Below are 19286 nucleotides of genomic sequence, written 5' to 3' on the forward strand. Positions count from 1 at the left end.
CGCATTTTTCCCTTCCTGCGCTCCGCGTGTGGAGAGGGAAAGAGGGAGGAGGGAGGAGAAAACCTGAGACTACACAAACAAGGCACTGACCGCTGCGCAAACAACACCCCCGCCTTCCCCCTCTCCCCCTCCCTCCCTCCCTTTCTTTCTCTCCCTCTTTCTCTCTCTCTCAGGAAGCTCGTCTCTCGCTGCCTGTGTGTGATAAGCCTGGGGCAGACCCGTGGGGCTCCCACACACACACACACACATACACACACACAAGGACGTGCGCAGAGAGACACACCAATTTATGCATACCGCTTCACACACACACTCGCATACAAGCCTGTAGACGCACAGAGCGCTTGTCTCACGCTGGTGTTTTAGCGCCGCAAGCTCTAGGCTTATCACACACAGGCAGAGAGATATGAGGGCCTGAGAGACAGAGCCACGCACATTCACACACACATTCACACACACACACACAGCTCACAGGCTGATTACAAGCACGCACACACACATAGAAATATGCACAGAGAAACACCCGTTATGACCCAGTGAGCACATGCACAGGCATCCTGACGTGTTCTTCTCCATATGCTGCACAGAGCAACGACTCTCAGCACTCGCCACTGTCGCACACCCACACAGACCTGCAAATGCAAATTCAGTCACCTCATGCACATGCACACACACACACACACACACACACACACACACACACACACAGAGACACATACACACAGCCTACATGCTGACTACAAACGCCATACACACACACACACACACACACACACAGAAACACCAGTTGGTTCCCTGGTTTTTTTTTTTTGTTTTCTTTCTTGTACAGACGTGCACATGCAGGATGCAGAATCACCTCATGCACACATCATGTAATGTAACCCGCGCGCACTATTCTGTGCTGCCCGGCCGACACTGCATATTTCATGTTCGTTTAGTTTTGCGATCCGTGCCTCTGCACATGAAAGCCCACTCTCTCTCTCTTCCTTCCTCCCTCGCTCCCCTTTTATTCTCTCGCTCTCCCTCGTCTGCCTCACTCTCCAAGCATTTGAAATGGTAATGAGAAGAGATTCTGCGGATGTCTTCATCCCTCTCTCTCTCGTGCCGGGGCTCGGGGCCCCTCAGCTCTTCCCATTGAAAGCTCAGATAAAGGTGCAGTCTGTCATTTATTTCCCTCCCACAAATCACTTTGCTTTTCCTTCTCAAATCCCGGTGTGATCCAAGCAAAGGGAGAAACTGATTGCGTTCTAAGTGCCCAATCAGACCAGCGTCCATGATAGAAAACTTTGAGCTTGAATCGCTGCGACCAGTGGATTTGCTTGTGGAGGTGAAGTAAATCCACACTGACCTTTATAAAGTTCAACTTTAGACCTCTGAATCGCAGATTTGCACCTTTGACCAAGAGCAAAGAGTCTTGACAGTGTTAACCTTTCATGGAACCACAGAGGCCAGACTAGAGGAGGCTATCATATTAGCTGTGTAACCCATCAGTTTTCATAGACACAATACCTCTGCTGGAGATTTAACTGCTCCAAAATAGAAATGTGGCACTGTCTGCAGTCATTGGAGACTCTGATTATATAAATACCTAATGTTTCCTTGAATTACACATTTTAACACTGTCCAGTTTACTACTGCGCTAGCTAGCTTTCTAACTCGTCGTTAGCTAACAGGTAGCAAGCCAGCTAGCTTAGTGAGCTTATGATAGGCTGGCACCGTTATATTAAAAGCTAGCTACCTTTGTACTATATTAACGATAAACTCGCCAACTACATAGCTAACTAGCCCTTTATTAGTCACTTTGTCACCAAACATTTTTTATTCAAATCTGGTTTCACAAGTACATGAATGAATGAATTTCGTTCTGCCATTTTCAGGTATGACCAGGTACCAGAACAGTTAGCAGCTGTTCTACGAAGCAGCTTATCATTTGGTTTGTATGTAGCTGATGAGCATTAATATTAATATAGAGCAGGTTATCGATTGAGACTGCAGACATTTACTAAGAATCAATATTGTATACCAAAACTGGTGATTATTCCTTATTTCGTGTAGGTTATTAGCTAAAAAGATGCGTGTGAGATGAAGTAACTCTATCTGAGATCATCAGAGGGTGAGTTCTCAGACTTCCTCTGTTACCCCAGTCATTCAACAAGAGGCTGAACCACACACACACACACACACACACACACACACACACACACACACTCACACACTCACACACTCACACAAACATCTACACGTCTCACTTGTCTGGGCATGCACCGACTTTACTGCATAGACCGTTGGCTCTACATCACACAGGGAAAGTCGCTCATACATGACCTGTACATGTGATACACACACACACACACACACACACACACACACATCTGTTGTACGTGAGGAGCGTACGAGGCAGCGCTGCAAGGGGTTAAATGTCTGAGTGATGCATTGATTGCAGGCGAGCGCAGGGAAGCATTCTAGAGAGGGAGATTAGAAGACGGAGGGAAAGAGCAAAAGGAGGGGAGGGAGCGGTGTCTCATTTTACTGCGGAGGAGTGTGTGTGTGTGTGTGTGTGTGTGTGTGTGTGTGTGTGTGTGTGTGTGTGTGTGTGTGTGTGTGTGTGTCAGTCTGGCGGGAAGCCGGGGCTCTCGTGCTAAGCTCCTCGCTCTCTCCCAGCGATATTAAACAGGGCTCCGGAGGTTTTAGCGCTACGCCTCCTCCACAGCCACACACACACACACACACATTCACACATACATACACACACGACCTCGTCAGCGGCACAAAAAATACACGTATGTGCGCACGCATGCACGCACGTACACGCGCACGCCAAGGCAAGCTGCATATCAACACTCTCTACCCGTCAGTCTCTCTAACACTTGCTCTCATTCACTCACACAGGCAGACACACGCATGCACACACACAGCGAGTGGAATCCCCCAGAGGGGAGCTTCAGCACAGCGCTCCTGAATCTCTCTCCAGCAGGCAAACAGTGTTGGCAGCGAGCGAAAACCAGTTGGAGCGTCGTCCCACCCCCCCACCCCCCCACACACCCCCCAGCTTCCCACTTCCCTCCTTTCTCTTGCACTTTGTCTTGCTCGCACTTGCTCTTTCTCTCGATCTCTGCTTTTCGATTCTCCCCCTCTCCTTCGTTGTCTCTCCTTCCTCCCTGGCTCTGATTGTGCTCCGTATCACTCCTATCACTATACCCCCCTCCTCCACCCACCCCCCACCCACTTCGCACTGCCACTACCATCCACTACACCCCACTCCACCCCACCCTTTCATCTCTTGTTATTATCAGCTTCAGCCCAGAGGACGGCCCCGGCAGATTTCATCCACAGATTCATTTATCTGTCATCTGTTGGGGTGTTGCCTCTCGCTTCTCCCGTTCTTCCGCCCTCTCTAACCCTGCACTCGTCCTTCTGTCAGTCTGTTTTCTCTCAATTGCATGCTTTTCCTTCCCTCTTCCTCCCTCCATCCGCCCTGCGCTGAAAGAGAGAGGGTGAGAGGGAGATAAACACTTGGACTAGACGGCGGGCTAGAATTAGCATAGAAATGGAAGTTTGGAGTCATTCCCCAGGTTCAGATGAGCAGCTCTCCTCCTCTCGGCACAGAACTGTTAGCAGGACAGAGTGAGTGTGTCTGAATGTACGAGTCTTGCATACACATATTTTTATATATATATATATATATATATAAAATTAGGTGTTTTATTATTAGGTGTTTTATTTTTATTTTTTCAAAGACCTGCAAATACTTCTGTCCAATCCCACACTAAGTTACATATCCAAACAGACACACAGGTACCCGCAGTGCTGAAACACACAGTCTGACTCGGACAGGCCCCGTATAAACACACAGCTGGGCTGCTCTCCATCTCCCCGACTCCTCACTGTTTAGTAGCAGCAGACACAGCTCCAGTCCAATGAAAACCAGTCTGACTACTTAGTGCTGGATGCCCAACTGTCACAGCCCTAGACCAGAGAAAATGCTTCCAGCTCTTGAGCGCCTCTATCAAATCTCTTTGTTCCGCTTCCATTATGCTGTGTTCAGAGCCCAACCATCGTAACTGGCTGCCACAGCGGCATCCGGGCCCAACCATGGCGCACACATATACAAACACACACACATTCACACACGCTCATGCGTGCACAAGAAGAATCTGGCAGGCTAAATACAGTTGAGTCACACTTAGTCTCCACGATGTGTTTTGGTGCCAGCTCTAGTATTATGGAGCATTTGTGTGCGAGTATGTGTGTTTGTCCGGCGCAGGAACACAGTCAGTTCCTCCTTTCCCTAATTTCTCTCCCACAGGAACTGTAAAGGGAAGGACTGTTTGCGTATGTGTCTGCCCGTCTGACTTGTATGTTTGGTCTTGTATTGCTTGGGTTGTCGCCACACATACGTCTATATACACACACACACACACACACACACACACACACACACAATCTCACACACTGAACCCTACTCTCCCTCTGTGCTGGCTCCCTTTTTAGGAGGTGGTGCTGTACTGTCTGGAGAATAGAGTATGCGAGGTGAATCACAGGGACTACGCCGGGTACTGTGCTCTCCATGAGGCATGCGCCCGAGGCTGGCTCAGCATAGTCCAACACCTGCTGGATTACGGGGCCGACATCAACTGCAGTGCACAGGATGGCACCAGGTAAACAAACGCACTCATTCATATGCACACACAATCACAGAAACGTGTGCTTGTATAACCTCGTCTCCGTCTACTATGTGTTATGAAAACATCATGGCGTATTCTACATGTCTTAATAGGACAAGCCAGGGCTTTGTCCTCAATTAAGTAACCTCATGAGAGAAATTCTGGGATTGATTTATTTTTTTTAAGAACATGTTCTTGGCAAGAGTAGTGATTTGAAAGATTAACTGCACTTTTACATGGGAAAAGTCAACCACTTCCATTTCATTGCGGTGTATTCAAATTTACAGTAGGGGATCTGTTCTAGGAGGCTGTACACAGGTCTTAAAGGTGAATTGTGTAGCAGTTAAGCTTTTATTTATTAGCAGATTTGCGACATTGGTAGTATTACAGAAGCCAGGTGAGACCATTGCTGAGAAGAATGGCAGTCTTATGGATCTATAAATTGTATTTCAGTTTATGTCCCACTAGGTTTAGAGTTTAGGGGAAATCTGTATGTGTTCTTGTCACTGAATCACAGAGGCTGCCAATAAAAGTATCACTTCAGTATTGCAGTTCCTATGACAGTGATGCCACACACGGCACAACCTTTAGTCAAGTCAAAAAACAATTACCCACGCAGATGTTGTCAGTTCTCTTCCTATTTGGTTATTGCTAAAAATGAATGTGCATTTGTGTTGGTCTAGACCAATTCATGACGCTGTGGAGAATGACCACCTGGACGTGGTGCGAGTCCTGCTGTCCTATGGCGCCGACCCTACCCTGGCCACATATTCTGGCCGTGGCCTCCTCAAGATGACCCACAGTGACAGCATGGAGCGCTTCCTCACTGGTAAGATCCCAGCTGGCTTTCCAGTCTAGTCATAGAAACAGTTTAGACTGGAATTTAGAAATACACAGGTCATGAGTTGCCAGATTAGACCGACTGTGTGATTTCCTGGCTTTCCAAAAAAAGTGAGGAATCTGGGATTTGAGGATTTCTATTTCAAGCAGGGATTCCCTTGCAAATGATGTCAATCAGAAATAATGAAAATTAAATCTCATATATCCAAGCACTCCGAATCTGCAACTGCACTGCACGCACATGCATCTGTTAAGGATAAGGCTGATGTTGTTGAGTTTGACCAAAGACTTACAAACAACATGCATACATTTTTATCGTTTTATTAATGAAAGTTACAAATGGTGGGGAAGTCTGATTTAGGTCAGGAAACCCCAGATAAAAACATGCAGAGGACCAAGTCTCTTTTTTCCTGGTTTTCTTTTTTGAGTCTAAAACCCGGGTTGAAACTAGTTTCTATTGTTCCTTAAATGTACAATACAATCGTGTTTTCTCATTTTTTGTTTTGCAACGATTGCATTAGTAGAAAATATTTTTCCTCAAGCAGACAAAATGGAACCCAAAAGCCAGGAAATTTAAGTAATGTGCCTTGACCACAAATCATTAAATTACAAATGCTTTAAAAGGAGGTAAAAGGCTCGTAGACAAATGGTTATTTTAGACAGCAGGAGTGTACATCGAGGTGGGGCAAAGGTAAATTGTCGAAAAGACCGGTCAGCAACCCAGTTCCCAAATGCCCCAGTCTTGGCTCATTCACTGTTTGCTGTTCTTTCTCTCCTCTGACCTCTGTGCAACCTGTTGGTATGAGTCCCTCTCTTTAAATCCTCATCCTCCACCTCCCAACCGCCACTAGACATGTTCAGATCTGTCATCCCGCTTCCCCTCCGGACCCCCCTCCCACCCCGCCCCTCCCCTCCCTTGACCACCTGTTAGACAGGGAGTCTCAGCCCGCCGGGTTGCGTGCTGCTGCCTCTGAGCTCCTCTATCTGGTTACTTAGCAACGCCAACTGTGTTTGCTCAGCGTACGTGCGGAAATGGGCTTCGCTCTGGCTGGAGACTCTGCTTTTGAATGCGTGCGTGTGTCTTTTCACAAGGCTGCCACGCTAGAGCCTGACGCGCTCTGTTTAGAGGACTCGTCTGAATGTTTGTAGTTAAACTGAGACAACACCACGGGTCTACATGAGGAGGAAATGAAACACACGGAGACACAGAAACGCACACTTCCTTCGTTGCTGCATGCTTAATATTACATGAAGACCTAACTGGGTAAAACCAATTATCTGAGGCTTTAGAGAGAAGAGACGGAGACGGCTGAAAAGAACGTAGAGCGGGGGAAATGAACAGGTGTAAGTTCACGGTCGGAAGAAGAGTGAACAGGTTGAGTGTAAAAGGGAGATTTATATGTAGTTGGCTAGAAAGATGGTGTCGAATTTTGAAAAGAGCGTGGATGGATAGATCGATGGCTGCTAGATTGACAGAGCGGGGGAGAGAGGGAGATCGAGCACCGGAGAAAATGAGTGAGAGCGAGCGATTGCTGCCCTCCCTCCACCTGGTCCCACTCATCTGGAGGCCGTTAATCCCTCCAAACACACGCCAGACGCCCCACGCCTCAGCACTGGCACAAAGCCCAGCTCTCACTCTGCGAGTGTGTGTGTGTGTGTGTGTGTGTGTGTGTGTGTGTGCGCGCGCGTGCATGTGTGTGAGTGCGAGTGCGCGTATGTGCAAGTGTGTTCACGCGCATGCTGAATACACACTTTGCTCTTGCTGTGTGTGCTTACCCAGCTCCCTCTGCTTGTTTGTTTCCAGCCCGCTCGCTGTGTGTGTGTGTGTGTGTGTGTGCGCGTGTGTGCGCACGTGCGCGTCTGCACTCAGCGACTGTGTGTGGTTCTTGTTTGATTCCTGGCAGCCGTCTGTAGCCCCGCTCTGAACTGAGCCAGCTCTAACCCAGCGGAGACAGTCGCTCTCCTCCCCCGTGGTACAGCAGCTGGCCCCTGACCATCGGCCCCCACCCACCCACCCCTCCTCCCCCAAAACATTTGCTCTGTTTGTTTCTCTTTTCTCTCTTGACACTGCCCCTCCTCCTCCTCCTCCTCTATTTTACCGCACTCTTTATCCATTTTTCTGCTGTAGTCTCCAAGGGCAATTGTATTTGCCCTGTTGCCTGTCCCCGGGGCTCCGGCACTTGAATAACCGGCTTCACTCCTTTCCTCTCTCCATAGATTATTTTGCTGACCTTCAGGGCCGCTCAGATGACGACCCAGGGCTTTATTGGGAATTCTATGGCAGCGCTGTGTGTGGTGAGTACTGATGAGTGCTGTGTATGTGATTCTTTTTTTTGCTTTTTTTTTTTTTTTTTGCTTTTAAAGTCTATTTTTTAAGTATCTTCAGTGCCATCTAGCTTTGAGCAATACATGTCTATGCATCCTTGCATCTAAGGTGGATTCTCACTGATCCATGTGTATTGTTATTGTGTCAGAGTCTAGCGAAGAGGGCGGGATCTACGACATCCTGGCAGACCCACCAGGCCCAGAGGATGAGGATGAAGACGATAAGAGGGAGGTTTTTGAGTTTGAGTTCTCCGACCGACCTCTGCTGCCTTGCTACAACATCCAGGTGTCCCTCTCCCAAGGGTGAGCTTTGATCTCAAGAGCAGACACACCTGTTTTAATTTCTCACTGCTGACTCTCATTCCTAAACATTGGTTGATTTTTGTCTTTCAGGCCAAGAAACTGGCTGCTGCTGTCTGATGTGCTTCGCCGGCTGCGGATGTCAGCTCGTGGTTTCAGACAAGCCTTCCCCCACATGGAGGTGGTGACGGTGGCAGAGGCAGAGTTTTACCAGCAAGCCTCTCTGTCGCAGCTGTTCTCCTGCCCAGAGGAGCTGGAGGGCTTCCATCCTGACAGCAAGGAGCTGTTAGACCTGGTGGAAGACAGCGCCGAGCTGGCTGCCCTGCTGGGCTCCACACTGGAGTGTCTGGACGACCGCTGGGACCACCCAGGGGACAAACTGAAGGACAAAATCAAGGCTGTTGGCAAGCTGGGCTCATCCTGACCCCTGGAGCCACTTAACCTGGACCTTGATCCTTACCGACTGCAGTTTGCTTTAGAACCAACCAGGGGTTATGATGATATGCCTTAGCCTGACCCTTAGCTCCTGCGCTTCGGCCCTGCTCTGGACCAGCACTGGTGCACTGTACAGATGGACTGACCTGCTGGCTGACCGGGCTGCTCACATATTTCCCTCCTTTAACTGAGGATCAATAAATTTGTGGCTCAGTAAGCTTAATAATGGTCTTATTTTTATAAATTAATATATGTATAAGTAAATAAATAAATAATATCAAGAGATTTTTTTTTTTCTTTCGGATGTTGCTCACGGCTCCTCTGAAAGATTTTGTATGGCAACAGAGCGTAGTCGTGTTGTCAGCGATTGGATGGAGTGTGTGAGCGCGCACATTGTCCATGTGTGTAGCTGTACAGGATAGTACTGAGACTGTGCTATTGAATGTGGTATTTGTGTTTATAGGAAGCACATGATGTCCTGTTCTTTTTTTTTTTTTTTTTTTTTTTTTTTCTCTCCTCAGACTTTAGCACTCGCTCGAGCCTCAGGGGCTGTTTTGTTGTATTTTTTTAATTTTTTTTTCAATGCTCAGATTTTGCTTCCTGTTTAGTCTGTAATTTAACATGCAAAACTACAAAATTGTTTGTATAATAAAGTTTTAAGATAATGTTGATATTCACCCTTCGGCACAGAGCTTGTATATAACAGGGAGGCTACTGCAGTAAAGTAATTTTTGGTGTGTTCATTTTTGTTTTAACTTTGTAATTAAAATATCTCATAATTTGTATTTATATTTTACAAAAGAAGTTGCTTTAAAATAAATATACAAACTGCAAGATGAAAAGTGGGTTCTGCTCCTCATTGTGTCTGTTGGTGAATTAAACTGAATTCTGAGACGTTTTGCTGGCTGCTCTGTCAAATTAATTTTTCTTGCCTTGTTATCGTATGCTCCGCTTGTATGTCTGCAAGGTGTGTTAACCAACAAAATCCTATATTGCCATCTTTTGGAATATCTTTGTATTGTAGGCGTCACGCAGTTCATTGCTGCAGACATGACCAAATAACTCACGATCACCCATTTGCTGCAGCTGTGTCCTGAAAAGCTTGTGGCTTGCAGCGCCCTCCGGTGTTCAAACTGTTATTAGACGATCAGCCTTCAGAGCTAAATTCTGCTTCTTTTTTTTCCCTCTCTTTTAGGTACTGTTAAAACAAATGTTTTTAAACAATTTCAAGCTAAAAATTGCCATGATCACTAAAATTGAAAAATCCAACATATCTTCATTACTATTTAATATGACTGACCAAAGGGAATTAGTTTTGTTGTCGGCATCAAAGCAGAATTACCAACAATGCAAAGTGGCCTCATGCTCACTGTGTGTTAATATTTGGTAATTTGGTTTGGGGAAATGCACCACTTCATCACAATAGCAGCTGAGTTGAAACGCATTAATGAGCCATATGTTTACATGTTCATTACTGTAGTTTAGAGACAGAGTAGATACTGTCCTGCTGGCATAAAGACTCACTGCCACACAAAATCCATGGCTCAAACAATATACTATACACTATTTGTTTTTGGTCTTTCATGGGATTTTTTGACAATGAAACAAAACTATAGAATACTGGCAGCAATGCCCTTTAAGAAGTTTAATTTTTCTGTTGATTGTGTTTACATGGAACATTGGGCCAGGCACTGGTTGTTATCTTGGGCCCAGATATCAAAAGGGTGACTGGATACATACACAATGCATGGAGTGGGATGAATGAGGGGTTCAGCTCAGAGCTGGATCGCCAGGCAGGAAACTGCCTCATGGGGCCCAACACCCCCAGTGGTGCCAAAAGCTGTAGGTTCACCTGATATCAACTGGTTCTACAGTTAATGAATTTCGAACCACTAAAATGCAAGATCAGCTAAGATTGGTCATTATTACTTACAATGCTCTGGCACTGGTTTTTTAGAGCGGCGATGTGTCAAATGTTCTAATATTTTCTTTTCTCCTAACCCGTTTATTATTTTAGTTTGTATAGTGCTCATTTATATCTATTTGTAAACACAGTTTGTTTTATTTTAAATAATCAACACTTGGGACAAAGTGTTATTATTCCAGCATAGGAAGTTTATTTTCATCATCTATGTATTAGTCTGACAGTTCACTTAATTGATTAATCATTTAGGTGATAAGATTTAGAAAACAGTCATGCCCATCACAATTTGTACAACCATTGGTCCAAAACCCTAAGACGTTCAGTTTTACTATGATGGATGTTAGAAAACTCATAAATACTCAGAAGTTGGAACTTGTGAATGTTTTCAATGTTTGCTTAAAAAGGACTTAAACAATTAATCAACTATCAAAAATTCCAATCAGTTTTCTGTTAACCAACTGATTAATCGGCTCATTTCCGCTCTATAGAGTACTGGGTGGTTTCTTGGTGTCCAAGGAAATAATGAAACTGACAAGTATTGTAGGGGTGAGTATGGTGGCTGGCTCACTGGACCCCCAGTTGGTTAATCTGTCCATGGTCTGCATCACATCCTCAATATGCCTTGAGTGTATGGATCAACCCTTGATCTTTGCTCGCATGAACGTGTCCAATCAAGCACTGAAGATCTGAGCTGCTGTAGAGAAGAAACATAACAGCTCTGCAGCAGTGTGTCAGCATAACAATCTGGTCGAGCTTCAACAAAAATGATGACTGAACTAAAGGCGAGCCACACGAGGCAGATAGACTCCAAATTAAATTCCCCTCTGCCCAGTATCTGCAGAGTGGGTGCAAAGAGATCCATGGCAGGCTGCCAAGAGTTGGGCCAAAATTTAGGGGGGGTTTTAGTTGATCCACAAGCTGACAATGGAGCTTTAGAGAAGGACATGGAAAATCCAGTCCCTCAGGGCATAAATAAACCCCTGGAGAAATCCTCTGAAGAAAGAGAGGAAGCAGACTAAAATCATCATCAGGTCCCAGGATAATCTTAAGATTTATTTTTATGTCGAAAAGATTACTAAGAATGTGCAACATGAATGCTAATTTTATTTCACTACAAAGTTAAGGCAGCTTTATGAAGTGAAGGCCGAGCTTTATAGCTGCTGTCTCCAGGCAGAGAGGAGTTGCCCCATTTCACATATCCAGGTAAAGGTCATGGAGTGAAAAGAGGCTGTCAGTGAGCTAATTGAGATGCTGGGGAAAAAAGAGTTCAGCCTCTCAGACCTTAGTTTCTCAGCCCATACACTGAAGTCACAGAGTCATATCCTGAGGCTGAGGGTGCAGAAGGGTCACACTCAGCGTCAAGAGCTGCTCTTTGACTAACATCCCTCTTTACTGAGCAGCAGGATGTAATTTTAGAGATAAAGGCTTGGCTCTGAATATAAGCCTCTAATAACCCGCTATTATCGTTTATAAATGGATGTCATCTAAGTGAAAAAAAAAAGACTAAGTTTCTGTGAGGCATTCATTTTACCCAAGATTACAATTTATGGTTGTCACCCACTCTATTGTGAAAGGTTTTTTTTCCCCCGATTGTCAATAAGATGCACTATAGTGGTGTCAGGTAGCCCTAAAATCTGTTGTTTATGTGCAGCTCTAATTGGTTGTTACTATGTGGTTCATGGAATTCCTCTGCATTATTTAAGTGCTCCAGAAATAAATTTTGTGAATTAATTGTTGTATGACATGCAGCTGTATGCAAAGGCTTAAGCACCCTGACTGAGCCTTAATTAACTCATTAGGACTTGTACAGCAGATCAAGAATTGTCATTAGGAATAGTCTGCTGATGGCATTTCCAGAGCTGAAAAAGTCTCTGACTCTTTCCTACCTTGTGGTAAAACTCAACAACCATGGGCTCCTCTAAGCAGCTGACTAAAGGGTCTAAAAAGGAAGCTAACTGATACCTACAAAGCAGAGGTGGTCATACAAAGAAATCAAAGCGCTTTCAGCTTGAAATTTCCACTGTCGGAAATGTCATTAGGAAACTTCAGTTAAATGGAACTTGGGAGTCAAGACAAGATGTGGAAGAACAAGAATCGTTTGCATCAGCTTTCAAGGCTTAATTTACTTCCACTGCTGCAGAAAAGCAGTAAGTTAACCCATTAGCCTACTTGACCCCTGGAAAAAGATATTAAATTTACATGACTTTTCACCTAAACTGTGTAAGGTTATTCACTGGACATGACCTGCTTATATTTCAATAAATGCTGGAAAAATATAGAAAATATATTGGCATTCTAAAACTTTTGACCCGTAGTGTGTGTATGTAACAGTTCCAAAATAAAGAGGGTGACACTTCCAACAAGTTCAAGTAGTACGTAGTAAGTAGTCGTTTTAACAAAGGTGGTAGATAGTGAATAGAAGAATAAAAATCTGTGAATTAATTTTAAAATATTTTTTCCTGAAAATATAGTTCTGTCAAGGAACATTTCATCTTATTAAAAGTTGTGTTAAACATTGAAAATGGAAGAAACAATCAATCAGAACTTCCCGAAAGAATATACATAGTAGAGAGGATATGGACATACATACATAAAAGAAAAAAAAAAAGAAAAAAAAGATGTGACACACAAATAAGGACCATGAAATAAAAAAATATTCCAAGTATTACTAAAAGGATAAAACAAAACTAAATACGCAGGGGTACCAAACAACAAATTAATTAATTAAAAAAAGAAACACGTATTTATTATTTTTTATTATGCGTCAGATTTCGTCACGTCATTCTTTGCTGCGTCGTGACGTTGGGTCAGCTGATCTCTGCCAGAGAGAGGACGGAGAAAGATGTCGCTGACAAACTTGCGAAGGATGGAGGCTGTTTTATCCGTGGCGTTTGTCCTATGCTTGCTTGCTTCAACCGGTAAGAAATGTGCAACGACGGATCAGATCATGAGTAGCTTTTTGGGAGAGGTCCCCCACCCTCGCTCTTCCATTTATATCTATCACGATAGCGTCATGTATCCACTCTGGATCATCGTTAGCATCGCCCTTTAGCTTGGCGATCATTCCTCATGTTTGGTCTGATATCGTCGTTTTAATATCGACGGGGATATGTGAAACAATCGTGTTGTATTAGTCGTATTTTGGATATTTAATCAAGTTGAGATACCTACATCTTGGTTATCGAGTGAAGATCAAAACGTTAGCTTGTTGCTAACATTCCCTTAGCGCATTAGCAAACCGTAAAAGCTAGCAGTGAGGACGAGGTTGTATTTTGTTAACTAATTCGTTGAGATAATACAAAACTGGAGGGAAACTGTGCATTTATTTGCTTCCTTGTAGCTAGTTGCTAATTCACAAAAGAGTGCCCTGTCATGTGACTGCCTCTAAACTGGCAGTTCCTCTTTAACACTCATCAGCTCCCTGTCACGGGTTTGTGCCTCCATCCACAGCGCTGTGGAGTTGATGGTCTATCTTTACTCAGACCCGTGAGGTCCAGTCAGGCTTTTGCTGAAAAAGCTGGTGGTGCTGTTTGCTGTGACCTACAATTAACATATCAGTGAGAATTAATTATAGCGTTACAGTGACAAAAGTCACATGACTTCTCATTTCAGAGGCCCTACTTTCCATTATTGCAAAACAGCCCAAATAAATACTGATGAAGCTGAACTGTCTAAAGTCTCAATTCATTATCTGCCTCAACTGACAATTACCTGCATAGTAGTAAAATTGAGCAAAATGAAATTATGTGTTCAAATTAACTCCATTGTTCACCCTTTCACTATTTCATATCAATTAAACACTTTATATTCTACTTAATAGTGGGCAGTAAAGGGTATTTTGGACACTTATGAGTGGCACTGGCATGTAACGTGACTAATTAAAAATTTTCTATCAAGAACAAAGCATTGTACATGGGACCTCTTGCAAGAAGTAGTATACATGCCCAGGACACTTCTTTTTGTTCCTTTTGTGGGGTTGTCATGTGTAAATGACTCACAGAAAATTGAATAATCAAAAATGCAGAACGTAAAAGATTAAAAGGTAGGGTTTTTAGACGCATCATAAGTAATCTGTAAATAATTTTTTTTTAACACTGGCCAACACCTTAAGACCAATGAATTTGCAATCTTTTTGGCACGTCAGTTAGCTTGAGAAAATAAATCAAGCTAACTGACTTGATACTCTGACTTTGTTCTTTTCCAGGTTTTTCTTGGACTGACAGGCTTCTCATTCTTCCCACAGGTGTACATGGGGACAGCTTAACAGTGCTGCAGGCTCCAGAGTTTGTGTCCTTCCAGAAAGGAGACTGGCCTGTCTCTGGAGAGAAGATCCCTGACCTGGTGGCTTTAACCATGGGCTTCTCTGTTCAGGAGGTGCTTTGTTATTTTTAAAAGAATGTCCCGCAATTTTAATTGTCTTGTCTGTATACAGAAGTAACTTAAGCTCATTGTTGTGCTAGCGTAGTCTTTGTTTACGGTGTGTGTTCATTTGTGCAGGATCTGTCCTGGCCAGGCCTCCAGGCTGGTCCGTTATTCCAGCGTCCCCGGGCTAACGTACTTGTGGTGGTGAGAGGAGTCGATAGCTTGGCCCTTCCTCAGAGTGTGGCTTCCTACCCGTTGGAGAATGTGAGTCAGACTGGAGTGGGGCCATATTTGGATGTTTTGCACATCAAATATATGACTTGGTGTAAAAATAATTGAAGGCTGGAATGTAATTAGAATGAGCTGGCTCAGTTTTTCAGTGGGTCATCTTCTTTCTTACAGCCAGTACCCTTCACCTTGGATAGTGTTGCAGAGACGGTGCACTCTCTGTTTGCTGAGGACACTCCTGTAGTGCTGCAGCTGGCCCCTAGTGAGGAGGTAATGAAAGTATACTGAGACTGAACAAGGCATGCTTAACATCTGTGAAATCACTCTTAAGGTGCTCATGAGTTATTTTTTTACAATCTGTCTGTTGTATCTTTCAGAGGCTGTATATGCTGGGCAAGGCCAATGCAGTGTTTGAAGACCTACCAGTCACCTTGCAGCAGATCCGTGCCCGCCTGTCCCAGGATGGCTCTGTGCTGGCCTCCCTGCCCCTCAACTCCCTCAGCAGAAATGCAGAGGTCTGTTTCTATGTGCAAAACTGTATCCACACAAGGACTTACTGACTTTATGTATCTCATGTTTGAAGAGCAAGATAGTGGTGTGTCTGTACCCTCACCTAAGCAAAATCCTTCCATATGTACAGTAGTTTTCTAAGACAAAATTGTGACAGTAACATGACATGATGTTTTTTTTTTTTTTTTAAAGATCATACTCTTTTTTCCAAACCAGGATGTTAAACTGCATATACTGGTGCAATTTTGTCTTTGAAAAATATAATGGTACCATCATACCCATACCCTGAGACCTTGTTTTTGACAACTTAACTTCTTGCATTCACTACACTTTATGGGAAGTCTGTTTCGACTGTCTTACGTCTGTTTTTGCATTTCAGGCTGATTTGCTCTTCCTGTCTGAAGTCCAAGTGCTGCATGATATCACAGCTCTTGTAAGTCAACCCAGTTTTTCTGAAAGTTTGTTGTTTTTCTCCTGATCATGAGGGAAGTCTATCAGGTTTGACTCAGATGTCTTTGTCTTCTGCCCTGCTTTTAGCTGCAGAGACACAGACATTTGGCAAAAGACCACTCCCCTGACCTGTACTCCTTGGAGCTGTCTGGCCTGGAGGAGCTGAGCCGGCTCTACGGCAAAGACTCCCCACAGTATCGTGATGCAACTGCCATTCTCGCCTCTGTCTTGCAGAAGGTAAGAAGATCTGAAGAAGTGACAGGCCTCATCAACACAACCTCCTCAGTCATTAATTTGACCATGTGCATGTCTTTTTCATTGTAGTTTGGAGAGGATGTGTATGGTCTCTATGGCAACAGTGCTGTGGTGGAGGTTGTGACGGTGAAGACTTTTGAGGCTCCTTTGACCAGGAAGTCCCGTTCGATCCTGCAATCCCCACAGATCGTAAGTGTGAGACAGACCTGCCTGTTTTTTCAAAACAGACATTATAATTTTAAGATAATGGTCCACCTTATTTATATCAAAGAGGTCAGTACAATCAGAAACTGTATCGTGCAATACAATTCAACAGCACCACAAACAGAATTCTCCAAAATGAAGAAATGGGTGAATCAAAATGTCTCAAACGGTTTCAACAAAAACTAGACTTTAGATTTCAGTAGTTTAAGTGAGGTGCAACTAACAATCTGGCACCCGAGTGCATGTTTGAGATGTGGATATTATAGTGCCATATGTCAGCTTGCTGTCCTTTATGTTTTCATTTGCCCAGGTATGTAATGTACATAGGGTTTTGTAAGCCCATATGGGAGAGGTATCACTTTGGTTTCAATGAACATAATATCATGCAGTGTAAGATGAAAATGTGATGACATGATTGTTGTATGATCTGTAGGCAGTCTACCACAGCTCAGTCGGTCAGCTTAAGGACCCGGCCAAGTTCTCAGTAGGCTGTAAAAAGCTACAACTTTGCTGTTCAGGCAGTGGTTCCTGATCACATGGATTCATTTTGATGTGGCATTTATTGCTAGTATGGGGTGAGCCACACCACATGAAGTTGAAGTAGTGTCTGCAATACATCAGCAGTCAGTTTACAGCGCAATCGCAGCATGTGGAGGGGAGAGTATAGACATGAAAAACTAAGCTAATGTGCACCACCTCAATCATTTCACTACATTTTGGGGCCATAGAAATGCCACACGTACCCAGGAAGAACTGTGATTGGTCAGCATGTTTTTTCTCAAGCAAGTTTCCATGCAGGTGGAGATTATAAAAAAATATTAAGCAAAGCCTTCTGTTCTACAAAGTTTCTGCTCACTGAACTGCTGCTCTTTATCCCAGTGAAAGAACATAAAAATGGCGATTACACAGCAGTAGCCTCCTACTCAGGAATGAGACAAGGCAAAACAGAAGTTACCTTGATGTAACAAAGTAACTAAAACAGTGTAAACACAGTTGCAATTAAAGCATATTACAACCTGATCATATACGATAGATGTGTCTGTTGTTGTGGTGGTACTCTCTCAGTCTAATGCTGAACCAAAAATCAAAACCTGCACCCTTAGTATTTACGGTGTCACTGTAGTTCACCCCTTATGTCAAGTGTAAACCCAGTTTCAGTCCATGCATCTTGGTTTTTATGAGTTAGGTCTGGAACCGGGGAATGCTTTGATCATCTGCTCTAATAAAATGGGTAAGGGGAATGGAGGTGAGAGGGTGATGGGCTCCTGCAGAGACGGACCTGACAGTCATGTTAATGCATCTTATGAGATCTTGCCCTCTTCTCACGCTCACATCCTGTTGGATACTCATCGCATGCACAGAGTGGGGAAAAGGCAGAAGTCTGGTGCAGATAGCAGGGAAAAGCAGGCCTACACAACAATCCTTATATAGCTGCTGGTGTAAAAATAGGTTATGTTGTTAAAACTGTTTCAGAGTAGAGTCAATAATAGAAACATCTGTCCATATAATGTAGTACAGCACCACAAAAGACAGTTTCAACACAACTGAACATTATAATCTTTATTAAGGAGGATTTATTGCACGACTGTTGTATTGCTGCATTAGTTTTAGCTATGTGTACCTAATAAGGTTGCAAGTGGGTGTAAATAGTTAGTTAAATTTGATGAATGAAAATAACTGATTATAATTAAAGTGCAGAATTATTTCGGTGGCAACTAATGCATCTCCCTCTGGTTTTGACTCTTAATTATTTGCAGAGTAACCCAGGCAGCCCGTACAACCTGGCCTACAAGTACAACTTCCATTATGCTGTGGTCTTCAACATCGTGCTGTGGCTAATGATTGCTCTGGCCCTCGCTGTCATTGCCATCGCTTACAACCTGTGGAACATGGACCCAGGATATGACAGCATCATCTACAGGATGACCAATCAGAAGATCAGGATGGATTAAATCCATCAACACTCCAGCTGTGCTCTAAGATCCCTGTTGTGAATGTTAGTGTTTTGTGTGAGGTCCTGTGTAGTGAAAGAACTGTGACAGCTTGATGGGAGAGAGCGTAACACTGAATCACCTTTTTGTTTACAGCACTGATAACGGACAAAAAATAACAACATTACAGTAGTTGGCTTTTAAATATGCCTACATAAAGCAATTAAATATCATCCTCCACTGGTGTGTACACTGAACAAATTCAGACTTCCTCCTTTCAAACACGCAGCTCACATCATTCCTTATGACTCTTCACTATGTTTAATTTCCATCCTGGTGATTGCAATTGTATTTTTTATTGTAAAAAAAAAAAAAAAAATATTGTAATGTCATGAAAGAATGAGATTTGTCTGGTTTCTGTGTGAAGTTGTTGTGCTTGTCTTGATATGTGAAACTGTTTTAAGTTAAATTAAATCTATGTGTATATATTGAAAATAAGAATGCAACTGTATGAGAAACTGCTGTACTCTCATTGTGAAAAGATTTGTGCAGTGTTTATTCCAGGTAGGTCCTGGTACCCCGCTTCTATTCCAAATGATAACTACATATTGGATTACGTAAATACTTGATCGTAATGTAGGTTGTTAGGATTGGATATGGATAAATGAAGCTCTGTAAATCGCAATAAAATGCCTGACAATAAATTATTACATGGATCAAACTGATTGTTGTCCATTTAAGAAGTCTCTAGCTAGTTTTTTTTAATTTGAAACTTCTTTTCAAAATAAAATTGCAAGGATATTCTCCTGGACAGTGGTCAAGAGGGGAAGTAAATTGAAGGCCAGTTTCCTTGAAAGA

At 43.5% G+C, this 19286-nt stretch overlaps 2 protein-coding genes across 5 annotated transcripts in view; both read left to right on the plus strand.

The window, feature by feature from the left end:
* Positions 1-9075, plus strand: part of bcor (BCL6 corepressor) — a 38710-nt gene extending 29635 nt beyond the window's left edge. For all 4 annotated transcript variants that reach the window (XM_056389360.1, XM_056389358.1, XM_056389361.1 and 1 more), the window contains 5 exons: positions 4492-4658; positions 5348-5493; positions 7722-7799; positions 7979-8132; positions 8223-9075. In XM_056389360.1, coding sequence (XP_056245335.1) covers positions 4492-4658; positions 5348-5493; positions 7722-7799; positions 7979-8132; positions 8223-8553 — 876 coding nt within the window. In that variant the 3' untranslated portion in view covers positions 8554-9075. The remainder of the gene's footprint in view (positions 1-4491; positions 4659-5347; positions 5494-7721; positions 7800-7978; positions 8133-8222) is intronic.
* A 4195-nt stretch (positions 9076-13270) lies between these two features.
* atp6ap2 (ATPase H+ transporting accessory protein 2) lies at positions 13271-19153 on the plus strand. The gene is made up of 9 exons (XM_056389900.1): positions 13271-13406; positions 14732-14862; positions 14986-15114; positions 15253-15348; positions 15456-15593; positions 15968-16021; positions 16126-16275; positions 16363-16482; positions 18255-19153. Exons 1-9 carry the CDS (start codon positions 13331-13333, stop codon positions 18447-18449), a joined length of 1089 nt encoding a protein of 362 aa, XP_056245875.1. The 5' UTR covers positions 13271-13330; the 3' UTR covers positions 18450-19153.
* Positions 19154-19286: the final 133 nt, after the last annotated feature.

This window comes from Seriola aureovittata, chromosome 11, assembly GCF_021018895.1.
Source record: "Seriola aureovittata isolate HTS-2021-v1 ecotype China chromosome 11, ASM2101889v1, whole genome shotgun sequence".
NCBI classification, from domain to species: Eukaryota; Metazoa; Chordata; class Actinopteri; order Carangiformes; family Carangidae; genus Seriola; species Seriola aureovittata.

Coding starts and splice junctions, on each gene's coding strand:
- atp6ap2 (XM_056389900.1), top strand. CDS start 13,331: ATGTCGCTGACAAACTTGCGAAGGATGGAGGCTGTTTTATCCGTGGCG. Junction 13,407..14,731: donor ATGCTTGCTTGCTTCAACCG/GTAAGAAATGTG, acceptor TTCTTCCCACAG/GTGTACATGGGGACAGCTTA. Junction 15,349..15,455: donor AGCTGGCCCCTAGTGAGGAG/GTAATGAAAGTA, acceptor TGTATCTTTCAG/AGGCTGTATATGCTGGGCAA.